Source organism: Argopecten irradians, chromosome 1 (assembly GCF_041381155.1).
Source record: "Argopecten irradians isolate NY chromosome 1, Ai_NY, whole genome shotgun sequence".
NCBI classification, from domain to species: domain Eukaryota; kingdom Metazoa; phylum Mollusca; class Bivalvia; order Pectinida; family Pectinidae; genus Argopecten; species Argopecten irradians.
In genome coordinates this window covers 64,846,712-64,862,263 of record NC_091134.1, presented here as the reverse complement: position 1 = coordinate 64,862,263, position 15,552 = coordinate 64,846,712, and the positions used below count along the sequence as shown (strand labels likewise).

At 36.8% G+C, this 15,552-nt stretch overlaps 2 protein-coding genes across 7 annotated transcripts in view; both read right to left on the bottom strand.

Annotated features, from left to right (window-relative positions):
- Positions 1-2,109, bottom strand: part of LOC138305501 (organic cation transporter protein-like) — a 59,317-nt gene extending 57,208 nt beyond the window's left edge. For 3 of the 5 annotated variants that reach the window (XM_069245787.1, XM_069245773.1, XM_069245792.1), the window contains exon 1: positions 1,751-2,109. The gene's annotated coding sequence lies outside the window, so the exon portion shown is untranslated. Of the gene's footprint in view, positions 1-574; positions 1,665-1,750 lie in introns of those variants that run through there. The other 2 variants (XM_069245767.1, XM_069245778.1) reach the window with 2 other exon arrangements.
- A 4,284-nt stretch (positions 2,110-6,393) lies between these two features.
- Positions 6,394-15,507, bottom strand: LOC138305461 (serine-rich adhesin for platelets-like). Of its 2 annotated transcripts, XM_069245706.1 has the most exons (3): positions 15,398-15,507; positions 12,603-13,898; positions 6,394-10,655 (listed from the first exon to the last, which is right to left on the bottom strand). In XM_069245706.1, exons 2-3 carry the CDS (start codon positions 13,824-13,826, stop codon positions 7,440-7,442), a joined length of 4,440 nt encoding a protein of 1,479 aa, XP_069101807.1. In that variant the 5' UTR covers positions 13,827-13,898; positions 15,398-15,507; the 3' UTR covers positions 6,394-7,439. The 2 variants fall into 2 exon arrangements, with proteins under 2 accessions (XP_069101807.1, XP_069101798.1); XM_069245697.1 differs by lacking the exon at positions 15,398-15,507 and having other exon boundaries at positions 12,603-14,871.
- Between the last annotated feature and the right edge of the window lie 45 nt (positions 15,508-15,552).

Genomic DNA, 15,552 nt, shown 5'->3' with positions numbered 1-15,552 from the left:
GGTAACAAATGCTCTGATAAAAGGGAGACCCTCAATAGCATTCCATTACAGTATCTGTACAGTAGAGAACTAGTCCTTACAACTGACAATAACTTGTATTGGCACGTTCTCTGTTTGTCACTAACCATCTTATATAATATTTTGAAACAGCTCAATTAGAATTTCGCTATTGTTTAACAAGCTGTTTCAATTATATGTGTTACTGATGGAAATTAATGTTAACACTTATGTCATGACATTTGTTTGTGGAACATTTTCCGACATTATTTATTTCTAAGTATAATATTCGAAAATATAGTAGTATTATAATCCTTCAATTTTCATTAGAAGAGTATAAGCTGTACATTCCTAGTATCAGTCAGCAATCAGATAGTTTTATACATACTTCCCAAGCAAAGAAATATAATTACATCAACCAACACATTCTTAGATCTTTCACTAAAATATCTTTGTGTGTGTCCACTGCGATGAGAAATAATAATACATTGTCCGAAATGATCCTGCATTAATTAATGATGATTTATTAAATGTTTCTTACTATCGGACAGAAATATATTGCGTAATAAATACTGACCTTTCAATCCCATCACTGTATTCATAATACATCCGCAGCATATTTTTGGTAACTGTACATATCTGACAGATGTTGCTCGGTATAAAGGTGACGTGGCTTAATGGTCTTACCACAACCTGTCATTATCCATCAAAGTGAGAACAAGGATGTTTTAGTATGTGAAGGAACTGAAATTATCCTATTCTTATCTACTTTAAGATTTTCTGTTGGGGAAAGTTCGATTCTTCTTTTAAAGGATTTTACTCCACAGACAAGCATTGCGACCTGAAGTTGCAATAATCCACTGGTAATCCTTTGTTTGATTATTGCTTATTGCGCTTCTCAGGGTTAATATCCTGATTTGCCTCTAGGCATTCAAACAGTTGTCTACATTAAACTCCTCCAAATCTATTACTTGATTATACTAATTTTTACAATGTGCATATAGACATTCGTAAATCTTCAAAATTAGACTTCACAACCGTAAGTTTGTCGTGGGCAAATACTGCAGGCAGATAGAGAGTGAATGAATACAGGAATACGCGCGCGTTGCCAATTACTGGTGCATGTAGTATGTTTGTGGAGCAACGATCACGCATGTGCGCACGTGCTTTAAAGCTGATACATAGTACAGTGTACTACATTTCCTGAATGTGTGTCAATTCAGCGTCACGATGAAGGAGTACTGCATGGCCTACCTCCTGATAAATCTTTAAACATCTAGATAACTATACATAACACGAAAAGTGTTTGTATAAAAATAGCTTTATTGGCATTTATATGAGGTGATGTGATGAGGTTGTATCTCTACAAGTGAAAGGTTACCTTTGTATTAATACATGAATTTATGCTAATGTGAATTGCTTTTCCCAGATCTCTTGATAATCACACCAGAGTCACACGCATCATAAGTGAATTTGTCACGTTATAAACATAAGAGAATCGCACAATATGTTATGATTGGTGATAACATTAATATGATTTACGATGGCATAGAACCTCACATGATCACTCAGATACTAGACGTCTAAATTTTGGTTTCGTGGTCAGAAAATAAGGATAAACACATCATCTTATAAGCCTTTATACCTATCCTATCAGAGGAAATAAAATATGACACCGATATGGCCTTGACCTCAAAACTGTAGAATATGTCTTACCTCGTGTCAAAAGAGTTAGAATGAATTTGACATTTACCTCGGTGTGACCTGGGCATGCGGACCAAAGAAAGTTGGCAACATCCATCTCCCTATCGACCAAAGAGTAGCGCTGACATCCTCGACGTTGGTTATTTGCAGACGGACTCGCATCTTTACAGTGAGTGCGCGGTCAGCGACGTGAGCCATGTACTTAGTTATCCTCCGCTAAGGTATTCCCTCCTTTTGTATGGTGATGTCGCACCATTGTTAGTAATGTTACGTGTACTACTGATGCACTTTTGATTACCGACATAATGCTCCCCTAGCAGTAAGTACTTATGTAATCGTCAGGCTGTTTTCATAGTTTCCTCACATCCCCTGTCCTGCAACGAGCGCAACTCGGAAGCAAGGAAGAATATCATATTAGAGATATGACCGCGTTCACGACTGAAGTGCAAAAAAAAACATAGATACTGTGGACCAACACCAATTATGTATGCAATGTGTTTATCTGTTTAATAATATTTTTCTCTGCAAGAGAATGAAACGAAGCTTAGTTCTACATTCATATTTGTTCCCTCTACCTTACATTTTTTATTTAATGCCACGTAAGCTTAGTTCACCTATCATATCTGTTCCCTCTACCTTATATTTTTATTTAATGCCACGTTAGCTTAGTTCACCATTCATATCTGTTTCCTCTACCTTACATTTTTTATTTAATGCCACGTAAGCTTAGTTCACCTATCATATCTGTTCCCTCTACCTTATATTTTTATTTAATGCCACGTTAGCTTAGTTCACCATTCATATCTGTTTCCTCTACCTTACATTTTTTATTTAATGCCACGTAAGCTTAGTTCACCATTCATATCTGTTCCCTCTACCTTACATTTCATATTTAATGCCACGTACGCTTAGTTCACCATTCATATCTGTTTCCTCTACCTTACATTTTTTATATAATGCCACGTAAGCTTAGTTCACCATTCATATCTGTTTCCTCTACCTTACATTATTTATTTAATGCCACGTAAGCTTAGTTCACCATTCATATCTGTTCCCTCTACCTTACATTATTTATTTAATGCCACGTAAGCTTAGTTCACCATTCATATCTGTTCCCTCTACCTTACATTTTTTATTTAATGCCACGTAAGCTTAGTTCACCATTCATATCTGTTTCCTCTACCTTACATTTTTATTTAATGCCACGTAAGCTTAGTTCACCATTAATATCTGTTCCCTCTACCTTACATTTTTTATTAAATGCCACGTAAGCTTAGTTCACCATTCATATCTGTTTCCTCTACCTTAGTTCACCATTCATATCTGTTCCCTCTAACTTACATTTTTATTGAATGCCACGTAAGCTTAGTTCATCATTCATATCTGTTCCCTCTACCTTACATTTCATATTTAATCCCACGTAAGCTTAGTTCACCATTCATATCTGTTCCCTCTACCTTACATTTCATATTTAATGCCACGTAAGCTTAGTTCACCTATCATATCTGTTCCCTCTACCTTACATTTTTTATTTAATGCCACGTAAACTTAGTTCACCATTCATATCTGTTTCCTCTACCTTACATTTTTTATTTAATGCCACGTAAGCTTAGTTCACCATTCATATCTGTTTCCTCTACCTTACAATTTTTTATTTAATGCCACGTAAGCTTAGTTCACCATTCATATCTGTTTCCTCTACCTTACATTTTTTATTTAATGCCACGTAAGCTTAGTTCACCATTCATATCTGTTTCCTCTACCTTACATTTTTTATTTAATGCCACGTAAGCTTAGTTCACCATTCATATCTGTTTCCTCTACCTTACATTTTTATTTAATGCCACGTAAGCTTAGTTCACCATTAATATCTGTTCCCTCTACCTTACATTTTTTATTAAATGCCACGTAAGCTTAGTTCACCATTCATATCTGTTTCCTCTACCTTACATTTTTTATTTAATGCCACGTAAGCTTAGTTCACCATTAATATCTGTTCCCTCTACCTTACATTTTTTATTAAATGCCACGTAAGCTTAGTTCACCATTCATATCTGTTTCCTCTACCTTACATTTTTTATTTAATGTCACGTAAGCTTAGTTCACCATTCATATCTGTTTCCTCTACCTTACATTTTTTATTTAATGTCACGTAAGCTTAGTTCACCATTCATATCTGTTCCCTCTAACTTACATTTTTATTGAATGCCACGTAAGCTTAGTTCATCATTCATATCTGTTCCCTCTACCTTACATTTCATATTTAATGCCACGTAAGCTTAGTTCACCATTCATATCTGTTCCCTCTACCTTACATTTCATATTTAATGCCACGTAAGCTTAGTTCACCTATCATATCTGTTCCCTCTACCTTACATTTTTTATTTAATGCCACGTAAACTTAGTTCACCATTCATATCTGTTTCCTCTACCTTACATTTTTTATTTAATGCCACGTAAGCTTAGTTCACCATTCATATCTGTTTCCTCTACCTTACATTTTTTATTTAATGCCACGTAAGCTTAGTTCACCATTCATATCTGTTTCCTCTACCTTACATTTTTTATTTAATGCCACGTAAGCTTAGTTCACCATTAATATCTGTTCCCTCTACCTTACATTTTTTATTCAATGCCACGTAAGCTAAGTTCACCATTCATATCTGTTTCCTCTACCTTACATTTTTTATTAAATGCCACGTAAGCTTAGTTCACCATTCATATCTGTTCCCTCTACCTTACATTTTTTATTTAATGTCACGTAAGCTTAGTTCACCATTCATATCTGTTTCCTCTACCTTACATTTTTTATTTAATGTCACGTAAGCTTAGTTCACCATTCATATCTGTTCCCTCTAACTTACATTTTTATTGAATGCCACGTAAGCTTAGTTCATCATTCATATCTGTTCCCTCTACCTTACATTTCATATTTAATGCCACGTAAGCTTAGTTCACCATTCATATCTGTTCCCTCTACCTTACATTTCATATTTAATGCCACGTAAGCTTAGTTCACCTATCATATCTGTTCCCTCTACCTTACATTTTTTATTTAATGCCACGTAAGCTTAGTTCACCATTCATATCTGTTTCCTCTACCTTACATTTTTTATTTAATGCCACGTAAGCTTAGTTCACCATTCATATCTGTTCCCTCTACCTTACATTTTTTATTTAATGCCACGTAAGCTTAGTTCACCATTCATATCTGTTTCCTCTACCTTACATTTTTTATTTAATGCCACGTAAGCTTAGTTCACCATTCATATCTGTTCCCTCTACCTTACATTTTTTATTTAATGCCACGTAAGCTTAGTTCACCATTCATATCTGTTCCCTCTACCTTACATTTTTTATTAAATGCCACGTAAGCTTAGTTCACCATTCATATCTGTTTCCTCTACCTTACATTTTTTATTTAATGTCACGTAAGCTTAGTTCACCATTCATATCTGTTTCCTCTACCTTACATTTTTTATTTAATGTCACGTAAGCTTAGTTCACCATTCATATCTGTTCCCTCTAACTTACATTTTTATTGAATGCCACGTAAGCTTAGTTCATCATTCATATCTGTTCCCTCTACCTTACATTTCATATTTAATGCCACGTAAGCTTAGTTCACCATTCATATCTGTTCCCTCTACCTTACATTTCATATTTAATGCCACGTAAGCTTAGTTCACCTATCATATCTGTTCCCTCTACCTTACATTTTTTATTTAATGCCACGTAAGCTTAGTTCACCATTCATATCTGTTTCCTCTACCTTACATTTTTTATTTAATGCCACGTAAGCTTAGTTCACCATTCATATCTGTTCCCTCTACCTTACATTTTTTATTTAATGCCACGTAAGCTTAGTTCACCATTCATATCTGTTTCTTCTACCTTACATTTTTTATTTAATGCCACGTAAGCTTAGTTCACCATTCATATCTGTTCCCTCTACCTTACATTTTTTATTTAATGCCACGTAAGCTTAGTTCACCATTCATATCTGTTTCCTCTAACTTACATTTTTTATTTAATGCCACGTAAGCTTAGTTCACCATTCATATCTGTTCCCTCTACCTTACATTTTTTATTTAATGCCACCAAATTTCATGTTGAGAAACTAACACTTGATTACTACAATAACACTTGATTACTCTAGATTTAGATTATAGATGCAGGGATCACTATTTTGAAGTCTGATATTGACGATTTATCCATATAAAGAAATAAAAGGTACTGACAACCTGCAGTATACCTTACACTTACAGTTAGGTTTGTCGCATCCTATAGCACTTAATTATAAAAAGTGATTACCCGGTTTTCAGGAAAAGAGATCAATCATTAAGGTAATATTGGAAACTGATGAAAAGGTATTGTCCTCAGCTATCTTAACAATTTATTTTTTATTTATACATCATTTTTCTACTAACAAAAATCAATGATCTCCCCTTCTTTGATACTAGTTTATGCACGAATTGATTTTATACTGTAAATGCAGGTGTTTCTTCTGGCCGACTAGGGGTTTAAGGCGAAAATCCATCAACGTCCAGCGTGATTCACTTCGTGATATATATCAATGTGATTGTAAAACCGCCAAATAAACAACAGTTCGCAGGTCAACTGTTTTGTATGAAGTAACACAAAGAGCAGAATGTACGATACAATCATGACACAAGAAGACGAACACGCATATATTTTATATAAATTATCGTTTTAATGTTATCAAAAATATACCGCGTAAACGACAGTTCCCAGACAAAAGTTTCCTGGCGTTCCCTTAACTATTACACAAAATACCCGGCCATGTATATAACTAATAAAATATTTATTTTGGAAAAATCATTTTTGTGAATTATAATGGTAGGTGATATGGCCATGTTGCATTTTGCGCGGGCGCCAATGCGAAAATGCGAACAGCGGATGTGCGACTACGATGAGCGACAGTGCGTCAATGCCAAAAGCAACAGAAATACCTCGTCAATGCAACAGAATTGTGCGACAAAACAAGCCTGTCACTCTGTAACATTGGTGGGTATTTTTGTCGCATTGGTGAGGTGTTTTGTAGCACTGTCGCTCCACATTAACAAATTATCACTTGTTGATGCAATGGGCATGGCCCATATAAGCTATTAACGCTACAATAAGCTGTCGTATCCACCATTAACCTCACATTCATTCCTAACGCACTCACGCACGATGTACCTCACATCCACATACCATACACTATTCGCACACCGCATGTTCGACTAATATAATATATAAATCTCTATGATAAACTATTGAAAGATGATTGCAATAATATATAATTTCAAAGCAAGTGATAAAACAAATGGATTTCTTATATAACTATAGATAAATAAGAGGAGTGTGTCTGTTCTGTCGGAATGTTGTCAAACTGTTAGAAGAGAGAACGAGATTACTCAAATTCATTTTATATTTGATATAACAGAAACCACAGACCTTGCATGTACGATTGATTAAGAATTTACATTCATTTTTCTTAACCTTTTTTATATAAATGAACCAAAAACCCGATACTATGGTTGTTGTAGACGTATAACAATTATGTGTTAAAAACGGAATGCCAGGAATGATTCCGATAAGAAAAAGGAAAATATTCTATCATTGAATATACTCCCTGCAAGTAACAATACAGTCATAAAAACGAACAATCACTGATGTCAGTTTAGCAAAGTAAGCGTAAGGCTCAAAGTGACACCTAATAGGAAGGAGCCCTCTCACACATCAACCATATCATTATCCCCTGTTTGTAAATCAGATTTCCCGGTTGTCTTAAAACTACTTTTGAGTTTTCGCGAGATCGATGACAGGGAAAATCTCTTTTGTGCTGGTGCATTAGCTTGTGCTTTTCCATTGTCTTGATTGCTAGCCTCTGAGTCTGAGGATAGGTTATCAATCTCTTTCATTGTGGTCGAGTCGAGGGAGGAAACATCAGACTCCGGAGCATCAAGATTCACCTTCTTCCTGTGGTCAAACACCGACGGTATGTGGAGTGGAATGGTATTTTCCAAATTATTTGCATGACCACTTTGTTGTTCTAACGCCGAAAAATCCATAACACCTACTGGTAAGCCAATGTCTGGTGGTTGTTGTTGCTGATGTTTCGATGGATCATTACTTTGTCCATACAATGCGTTTTCCGCTTGTTTAGAGGAAGCGTTGTCTTCGCGATCAGAGAATTGGTTTTCCTCGTGATCCGATGGTGGATTAATTTGGTACTCGCCTACACTTCCTGTCTCACTGTCAGAATCCTCATCTGAAGATTCATTGGAAGAAGTCGGCGGAGTAATGAGTAAATTTGACACTTGTATTACCTTCAGCTTTTCTCCTTGGTGTGGCTGGGTTTGCACCTCGTGGTCATCAGTATCGAAGAAAGGATTATCAAGAGAGACGCTCTCTCGTCGTCTAATTAGAGACGGTTTCATTTCAGTGTCATTTTCGCTTTCTTTGTCGCTATCTTCTTGCTTAGAATCCAATGAGTTTTGTTGAAACTGAGAAAAATCTAAAGTATCAAACAATGGATTCTCAAGAGAGATACTTCTTCGCTTACCTTTACCGCCTGCCTCTGTGATACGCTGAAGTTCATCGACATGGTCATCATCTTCGTCCTCTTCATCGCTTGTCTCTAGTGTTTCTGGATTTATGATGTATTCTATAACATTTTTATCTGACATTTTGCTGGAATCACTATCATCTTCAGAATTAGATTCATTACCGATCTGATTGTCCGGGCTGATCTCGGAATGTGTGTCTGTACTGCTCTCACCAATATCAAATCCAGACATTAGAAGTTTCACAGGCTGAACCAATGGATTCACTCTTGATATGTTTGTATCTCCCACAAAAGATAACTCGAGAAGAGGTTGTGTAGGAATGTTTTCAGTAACATTGCCGAATTCTTCAAATGGAGAAAGACTAGCATTAACGGTTTGAGAGACAGTTTTATCTGAATTATCGAAATGTGAAATGAAATCGGATGTTTCTCCGCCCTCTCCGTTTGTAGGGTTTCCAGCAGATAGATCTGGTGAGATTAAAGTCTCTTCCTTCTCCGACCGGATTTCCTCTTGATTTACAATCTCAATAACGTTATCCACTTTTTCAATGTCAGCCGAGGAAGAACTGTTATCTATATCATGGATAAGTTTTTCAAATTGTAATTCAGCCTTGCTTTTATACGGAACTTCCAAATTATCAGTTTCATCAATACTTAAACCCGATGAAAACTCTTGCTCCGGAATCTCAGCAACTGGATTATCAACTTCCACCATTTCTCCACTGTAAACGGAATCGATGGAATCTTCCCCAAACGACTTGGAGCGAGCTGTAAATTCTCTCATTTCATCTTTTGTCAGATAACCTATAATTTCGTGGTTTATATGAGTATTCTGGTCTATACCGTCCAACGCCCCTGTCGTGGATTCGGAGACCGTAGGAATCACGGCGGCATCTGTTTGTATTTCAGCCATGTTGTGATGACTGCCATTACTATCATTCAACTGGTCAACGGAATATTGCTGTATTTCTCCGAGTAAAGACGGTATTGTAGATGTGTTATTATATTCGTTACTGACTTCATTCATTAGATCAGTTGATTCAGAAAGCATGTCTACCTCATTAGTCGACAGTTCATTTCCATCCGGAAAATTTCCTCTCCCAACTTCGTCTACCTGTTCGCTGCCTGAGGTCTCATTAATTGTAGCTTTGATTTCGTTGATTTCCTTTTCTGTGTCCTTCGGGTGATCAGAAGCAGACTCATGCTTGTTCACATCAACATCAGAACATAACTGAACTGTGTTATCAGTTGAGAATTGTGCTTCCTTTTGTAATAGATTGTTTACTTCCGTTATTATTTCTTCTGGTGTAAAATCAACTTCTTCATGTTTAGTGTCTGGTGTTGGATTGTTCTCTGTCTTCGATGATTCTTCTTTGATATCGTCTTCTTCTAAACTAGTTGATGATTGACTACCTCCCTCGTCTGTGAACTTAAAATCTTGAGATCCAAGCTTTAACACGGTCATAGGTCTATCCGGAGCGCTGACGTGTTTGTTCTCTTCATTTTGTTCCACAGCATCATTATCGTTTTGATCATCAGCAGACTCGTCTACTGCATCGTTCGTGTTCACCTCACCTTCCTTTATCGGCATGACTTCTTCATTCTGTTTCTGATTATGTTGCTGAATATGTAGGACTTTATCAGTGCCGTCGGAAGGTATCATCTCTTCCTTGATTGTACAATCAGCGTCTCCATCAGCACTATCCTGCGAACTTTGACGATCAAGCACTTCGTTAAGATACGCAGACACCCGCTTCCTTTTGATCTTTGGCGCGTCCGTTACTGGTCTGAAACCTTCCCCGTCAGAATTCTCGTCTGACGCATCACTCTTTTCGTTATCAGAGGAGGATGAGTCAGAAGAATCTGATATTTTTTTAACTTCGTCTTTATCTGCCTCCTCTTCTTCCTCTATAACAACTTTCGTTGATGGTACAATTTTCCTCCTCTGCCTTGTGTTATTACGTTTCTTTATCTCTGGACTGTCCAGGTCATCCAAGCCTTCCCTGATCCCCAGACTCCCTAACAACGTCAGCCCTGCTGTTGGCTGATATTCCTGTTCATCACTCAAATCAACGGGATTGTCGTGGGAGACACACGTTTCTGAAGCCATTTTCTGAATCTCCTTCTCGAATGAATCCGGGCGCGTAAGAGTTGCTGTGGATGTTTTCCTGTTGTACGCAGGATTCGTGAATTTTCCAAAATCTTTTCCGATTATCATCCTGACCGGGTACTTTTTGCGGTACCATATATAAATACCAACCCCGACGACTATGAGAACAATCACTGTCACTGTCACACCGGCAGCAATAGCGGCCACATCAACTCCTGAACCGTTGTCATCCCTCGTCTGTCCTGTCGCCTTGGTCGGCTCGACGCTCACCTATAAAAAATGTAAACCACGAGATTTGAAAACGAACATAGTGCAGCTTCAAACTGTCAATATGAGATAAATTGTCGGAAACTGGAAGCTTCAATCTTATTCCGGGTGTTTTAGTTTTGAAGACATGATAATAATTATTCATTTGCGATAAATCAACAACAACTTATTATCTATACTGATACTATATTGTGATTACATTGTTTATGGTCACTGGGTGTTTTTCTGAACAACTGCAATTGAAATTCAATAAATGACAAATCAGAATTGTACAAACATAATCATTTGAACTCGAAGATGGTATGCACAAAAACCCTGCTATTTCTATTTCATCTCACTGATTATGTCCGTGTTCTGGCAGTGTCAGGATACAGGGGAAAAGTTAGTATACAAAAGGATTGGTGGATTTTACTGTAATCTACCGGTATTCTAACGGAAAGTTTATTTCCTATGAATCGATTAATCCATTTAATCAGAATGTTAGATTAAAGAATTATTGTGCTAAGCATGTCTTTAATGTGACTGTGTATCCAAACATACTAAGTTTTGATTGATCAGTGGTCCTGTTTAAAATCTGACAGAATAATGGATGTTAGATCTGATCATGGAAACGGGTGTATAAAGTTTGTCCAGAGATAACCTGTCCTATCATTACTCGATAATTTTTAGCCGTGTCTTTCGTTATCAAAGGGTTTCTGTGACTGATACTACATACACTGGTCAAACGTATGTTGTAGCAGGAACTTCTTTACACGTTGACGAGATAATTTCGTGACAGTAAAATGGAGAAGCAATTTCCTCCAACGTGCAAGATAGATAGTAACTATATAAAATCAAAAATGTGTACATCTTGTACTCAACGTGATATTATACCAGATGTACTCCTTTATGGCTTATTATAGCCACAATACTTTTGTTGGAGGTGTCTGGGTTTTTTTGGGGGTTTTTTTCTACGAATATATGATACTTGTTTTTTAATCGGTCAAACTGGAAATGCTGAAAGGACGTCCAAACTGACACAAATACATCGTTAAAACCTGCATTGCGTCATTAACAATACAGGGGCGTAGGAAGCAGGGGCACCCCGTTCCTCAGGACGGGGGAGCAAACATGTCTTTTTGCCCCCCCCCCTCTCCCCCCATTTTGGCCGAGTGAAATGTTCTAAAAATGCATATTTGAAAGAAAAAAGGGTCCTCATGCACATTTTTGATATTTGAAAGAAAAAAGGGTCCTCGTGCACATTTTTGTACTTGATTTTAGAAAATTTTCCGCTGCGCGGCGTGTTTCCTAAAACGTTCAAGCACGTAATGTTCAAACCTTTAATAATGAAAATTCAATACACACGAACTAGACTAAAATTGTCCATCAAGGGATTATACTATTTAAAAAAAATGCTTCTTAAAAGATTAATTTGTTTATATGTCTTCATTCATTATTACTTTGAGTTACACAACAATGTGCCGATGGTGTGAATCCGGTATGTTCAGATCGGCGCTCGCAAAATCCTCAAATTCCATCGTAAAACTCATTTCAGTCGTTCTTTATCATAATATTTCCAGGGAATACCCCTTTAAATTTTATATGCGTATTCATTAATTTCCTGTTAGCGATACCGCTGTTTATAGAAATGTACAAGAATTATATGTTATGATATATGAAAAAAGTATATCAATTACCCCCTGTGGGTGCGGGGCGCCCGAGGGGGGGGGGAGTTGTTACGAAATATTGAGGACCTTTTGCCCCCCCCCCCCCCCCTCCCCCCATTACGTTTCATCTTCCTACGCCACTGCAATATCCAATACAATGTTAAAAGGTATGTGAACCAGCGAACGCATAGTGCACTTTGTATTCATACCTGTGTATAGTAATTATATACACCAATTGTTTCGTGGTGTTCAATAGTCATTACACTGTAAACGTTATCAGTATACGGCATAAGATGATATTTACCTGGTCATTGAATCCTATCCTGGCCGCTCTCTGATAGGCCGCGTGGTACTCCGAGATCGTTCGAGCCTGGTACCACATTTGCACTCCGCCGTGTCCTGTCACGGCCACCTCTCCACTAGTATACGATACACGAATTACGTCACCACAAACAGTCACCGGTCCCCCACCACCAGACCGAGATGACCAGACAAGGCTCTCTTCTCCATTGATACTTCCGACAAATTTGTGTATTTCGAAAACGGCATTGTTTGGTATGTCGAAGGTTTCAAAATAAATATGCACACATCCATCATCTCTTGCTCGTATATTCCACTGGCATGTCATATTTGGGTAAACTATTTCTCCGGGAAAACCGGGCGTGGCGATAAATGTACTGTTCATTGCTGAAATAACATGTTCATTTGACGGGCACCTCGTTACAACACATTTTGGCGGGAATTTGTCCCAAGTTGTTTTGGCGCCATTTTGCAAGCATGTTATCGTTTTGGGTCCTACTAATGTAAACGGACTTAGACACGTAAAACTCACCGAGCCGTCAGATGATAACTGAGATACGCTGCCATACTTAGGAGCTGAAGGTACCTCGCATTGTCTCAAACATTTAGGCTTATCTCCGCTCCATACAGGAATGTCCGTATGTGGATCCCGAATACAGGAAATAGCATCAAACCCTGACATAACGTATCCTTCATAACAGGAAAACTCAACTTTAGTCCCGATAACAAAGTCACCGTTGTTCCTATTACTGTGCGAGTTTTCCGGGATTCCTGGGTCCGGGCATTGGTCCTCTGGGTTTACGGTGCCGTCGATGTACACAGTGAAGTGCGTGGTGATTGCCAGCTTCCTCTGGTTGCAAAAACTTGGACTTAAACGTATAATAACACTGTTCCCGTGTAGTTTACACTGGGTCATATTTAATGTTACTCCCGAGATATTACAAGTCTGCTGTGCGACATCATTCCCCAAGGCCGATAACTCTAGAAACACATCCGAAACAAGATTCGCATTGATTTCCTGATATCGTTTTATATAAGTAATAACTACATTCTCGTTGTGGTTAAATGTTACTTTTTCCTCACATTTTGGCAATGAATATAAATCGTCGGATGATATGCTGTATACTTGACTATTTTTCGGAGGCGTGTTTGGCTCTTTAATGTAGAACCCATTGTTATGATGAATCATCATATTCAGTAACATCAGCAGCAGCAATGTCCGGTGCATGGTTGAAGCAGGGGGAAAGGTCCTTTTTACACCGTGTGTACTACAGGGAATTCTCAGGCCCAATTCACTACCCTGCATATCGATAAGAAATAGACGCATTAGTTGTATAAGGAGAAGATAACGGGTATTTACATGCAATTCGTATCAGACTGGATAATAACACCTTATCGACCTTATTCATAATGTCGTAACTCAATAAATAATAAAGGCTTTGAGAAAGTTATCGGGCAAAAAAAAATTTTTTTTTTTTTTTTTTTTTTTTTTTTTTTTTTTTTTTTTGTTCAGTGGAGTTTCTAAGGAGTTTATTTAAAAAAAAAAAAACATAAAGAAAACATGCACTTGATCTGAATCTTTAATACGAATGTTGATAAATATACCAAATAAATGCGCATAGGGATTTGCAACTCATATGATGTACACCTATGTAACTTGTAACTTTCCCATAACTTCGGTTAGAGATGTTGCAAATTTACTTTAGGGTGTCTGAAATCATCATTTGCCATGTATACAGGATTCATTTCTTTCTTTTTTTTACTCTTTTTTGTCTGATGTTATCTAATGTTAAATATCTAATGTTTGCATAATCTTCCTAGATTTTATGGCAATGATGTCCATGTTCAGTTCATTTGAAGCATTTCACATACAAGGTGAGTGATGTTTGTAAGCATTTCTGATAGGTCAATAATATATGCCATTAATTTAGGAGCATTTGAAGTAAAATGTTGCTGCTTAATGCGGGAAGTTTGTAGATTCAGACTTATCTATTTGTAATTAATTGTCAATGAATTGGAAAAGGCCGACAAAATTTAGATTTTGCTAAAAATATTTGGTAAATTATGTTGTATCTGTTCGTATGTTCGTGCTATAGTTTGTCGATCTGTCTTTATGTAATACGGCCCATATAGACAACGATGATCAAAAATATAGGCAAACTAATAAATACATAAAAACACAATACTTTGGTGTTTATCTTTTTTGTCCTGGTTGTTGTGTAGTTGGGTTTTTCATTAATGATAAAGTTGGGCTCTCGATAACGTTTAGATATCAGTTACAACACTGTAACAATATAACAACTAGTGTTATCATACGAGCGCGTTATCAGTGCGCTTACACATGTACACCCCACTAATGAATACACAAGTATATAAACCTATAAATTACAAATTTTGTTTATTTTATCGTGGATCATAAGATCACATGTTTATATGTAAAGACAATATTTCAAATTGTACCTTGAAATAATACTTATACTTGAAACGTTAATAATAAATTCAAAATATGTATCTAGCTACTTACAATGAAAGTTCAAGCTTATAACATAGCTTTTAAGTGATGTTTTACCAAACTATAGTCAGCTAATAGGATGTAAAAAATTGACATTGTGTTCTAAAATTTATTATTCGTGAAATTGATTAAAGCATGAAACTTTCATCAAAAAATAGAGTTGTATTACCAAGTACTTATAGTATTTTAACAAGGGGGCGTTTCCTTGTCTTGTCAGGAACTGAATTAGCACCTGAAAGAATAAAATAATCTTTTATGAAATGGTGTCAATAAAAAGAAATAATTACCTCCAGTTGGCTTTATTCATATAATCCATTTGGTTGATTTCAACACCACTGTATGGCTTGTATTTTAGGTCCTGGTGTTTACCTGTGTGAGAAAACAGCGCATCAGGTGCGATATGTATTTACATTTGTGTGCGTTGAGTGAGTAGTCTCCCTTT

Coding starts and splice junctions, on each gene's coding strand:
- LOC138305461 (XM_069245697.1), bottom strand. CDS start 13,925: ATGCGTCTATTTCTTATCGATATGCAGGGTAGTGAATTGGGCCTGAGA. Junction 10,656..12,602: donor GGATAGGATTCAATGACCAG/GTAAATATCATC, acceptor CATTTTTTATAG/GTGAGCGTCGAGCCGACCAA.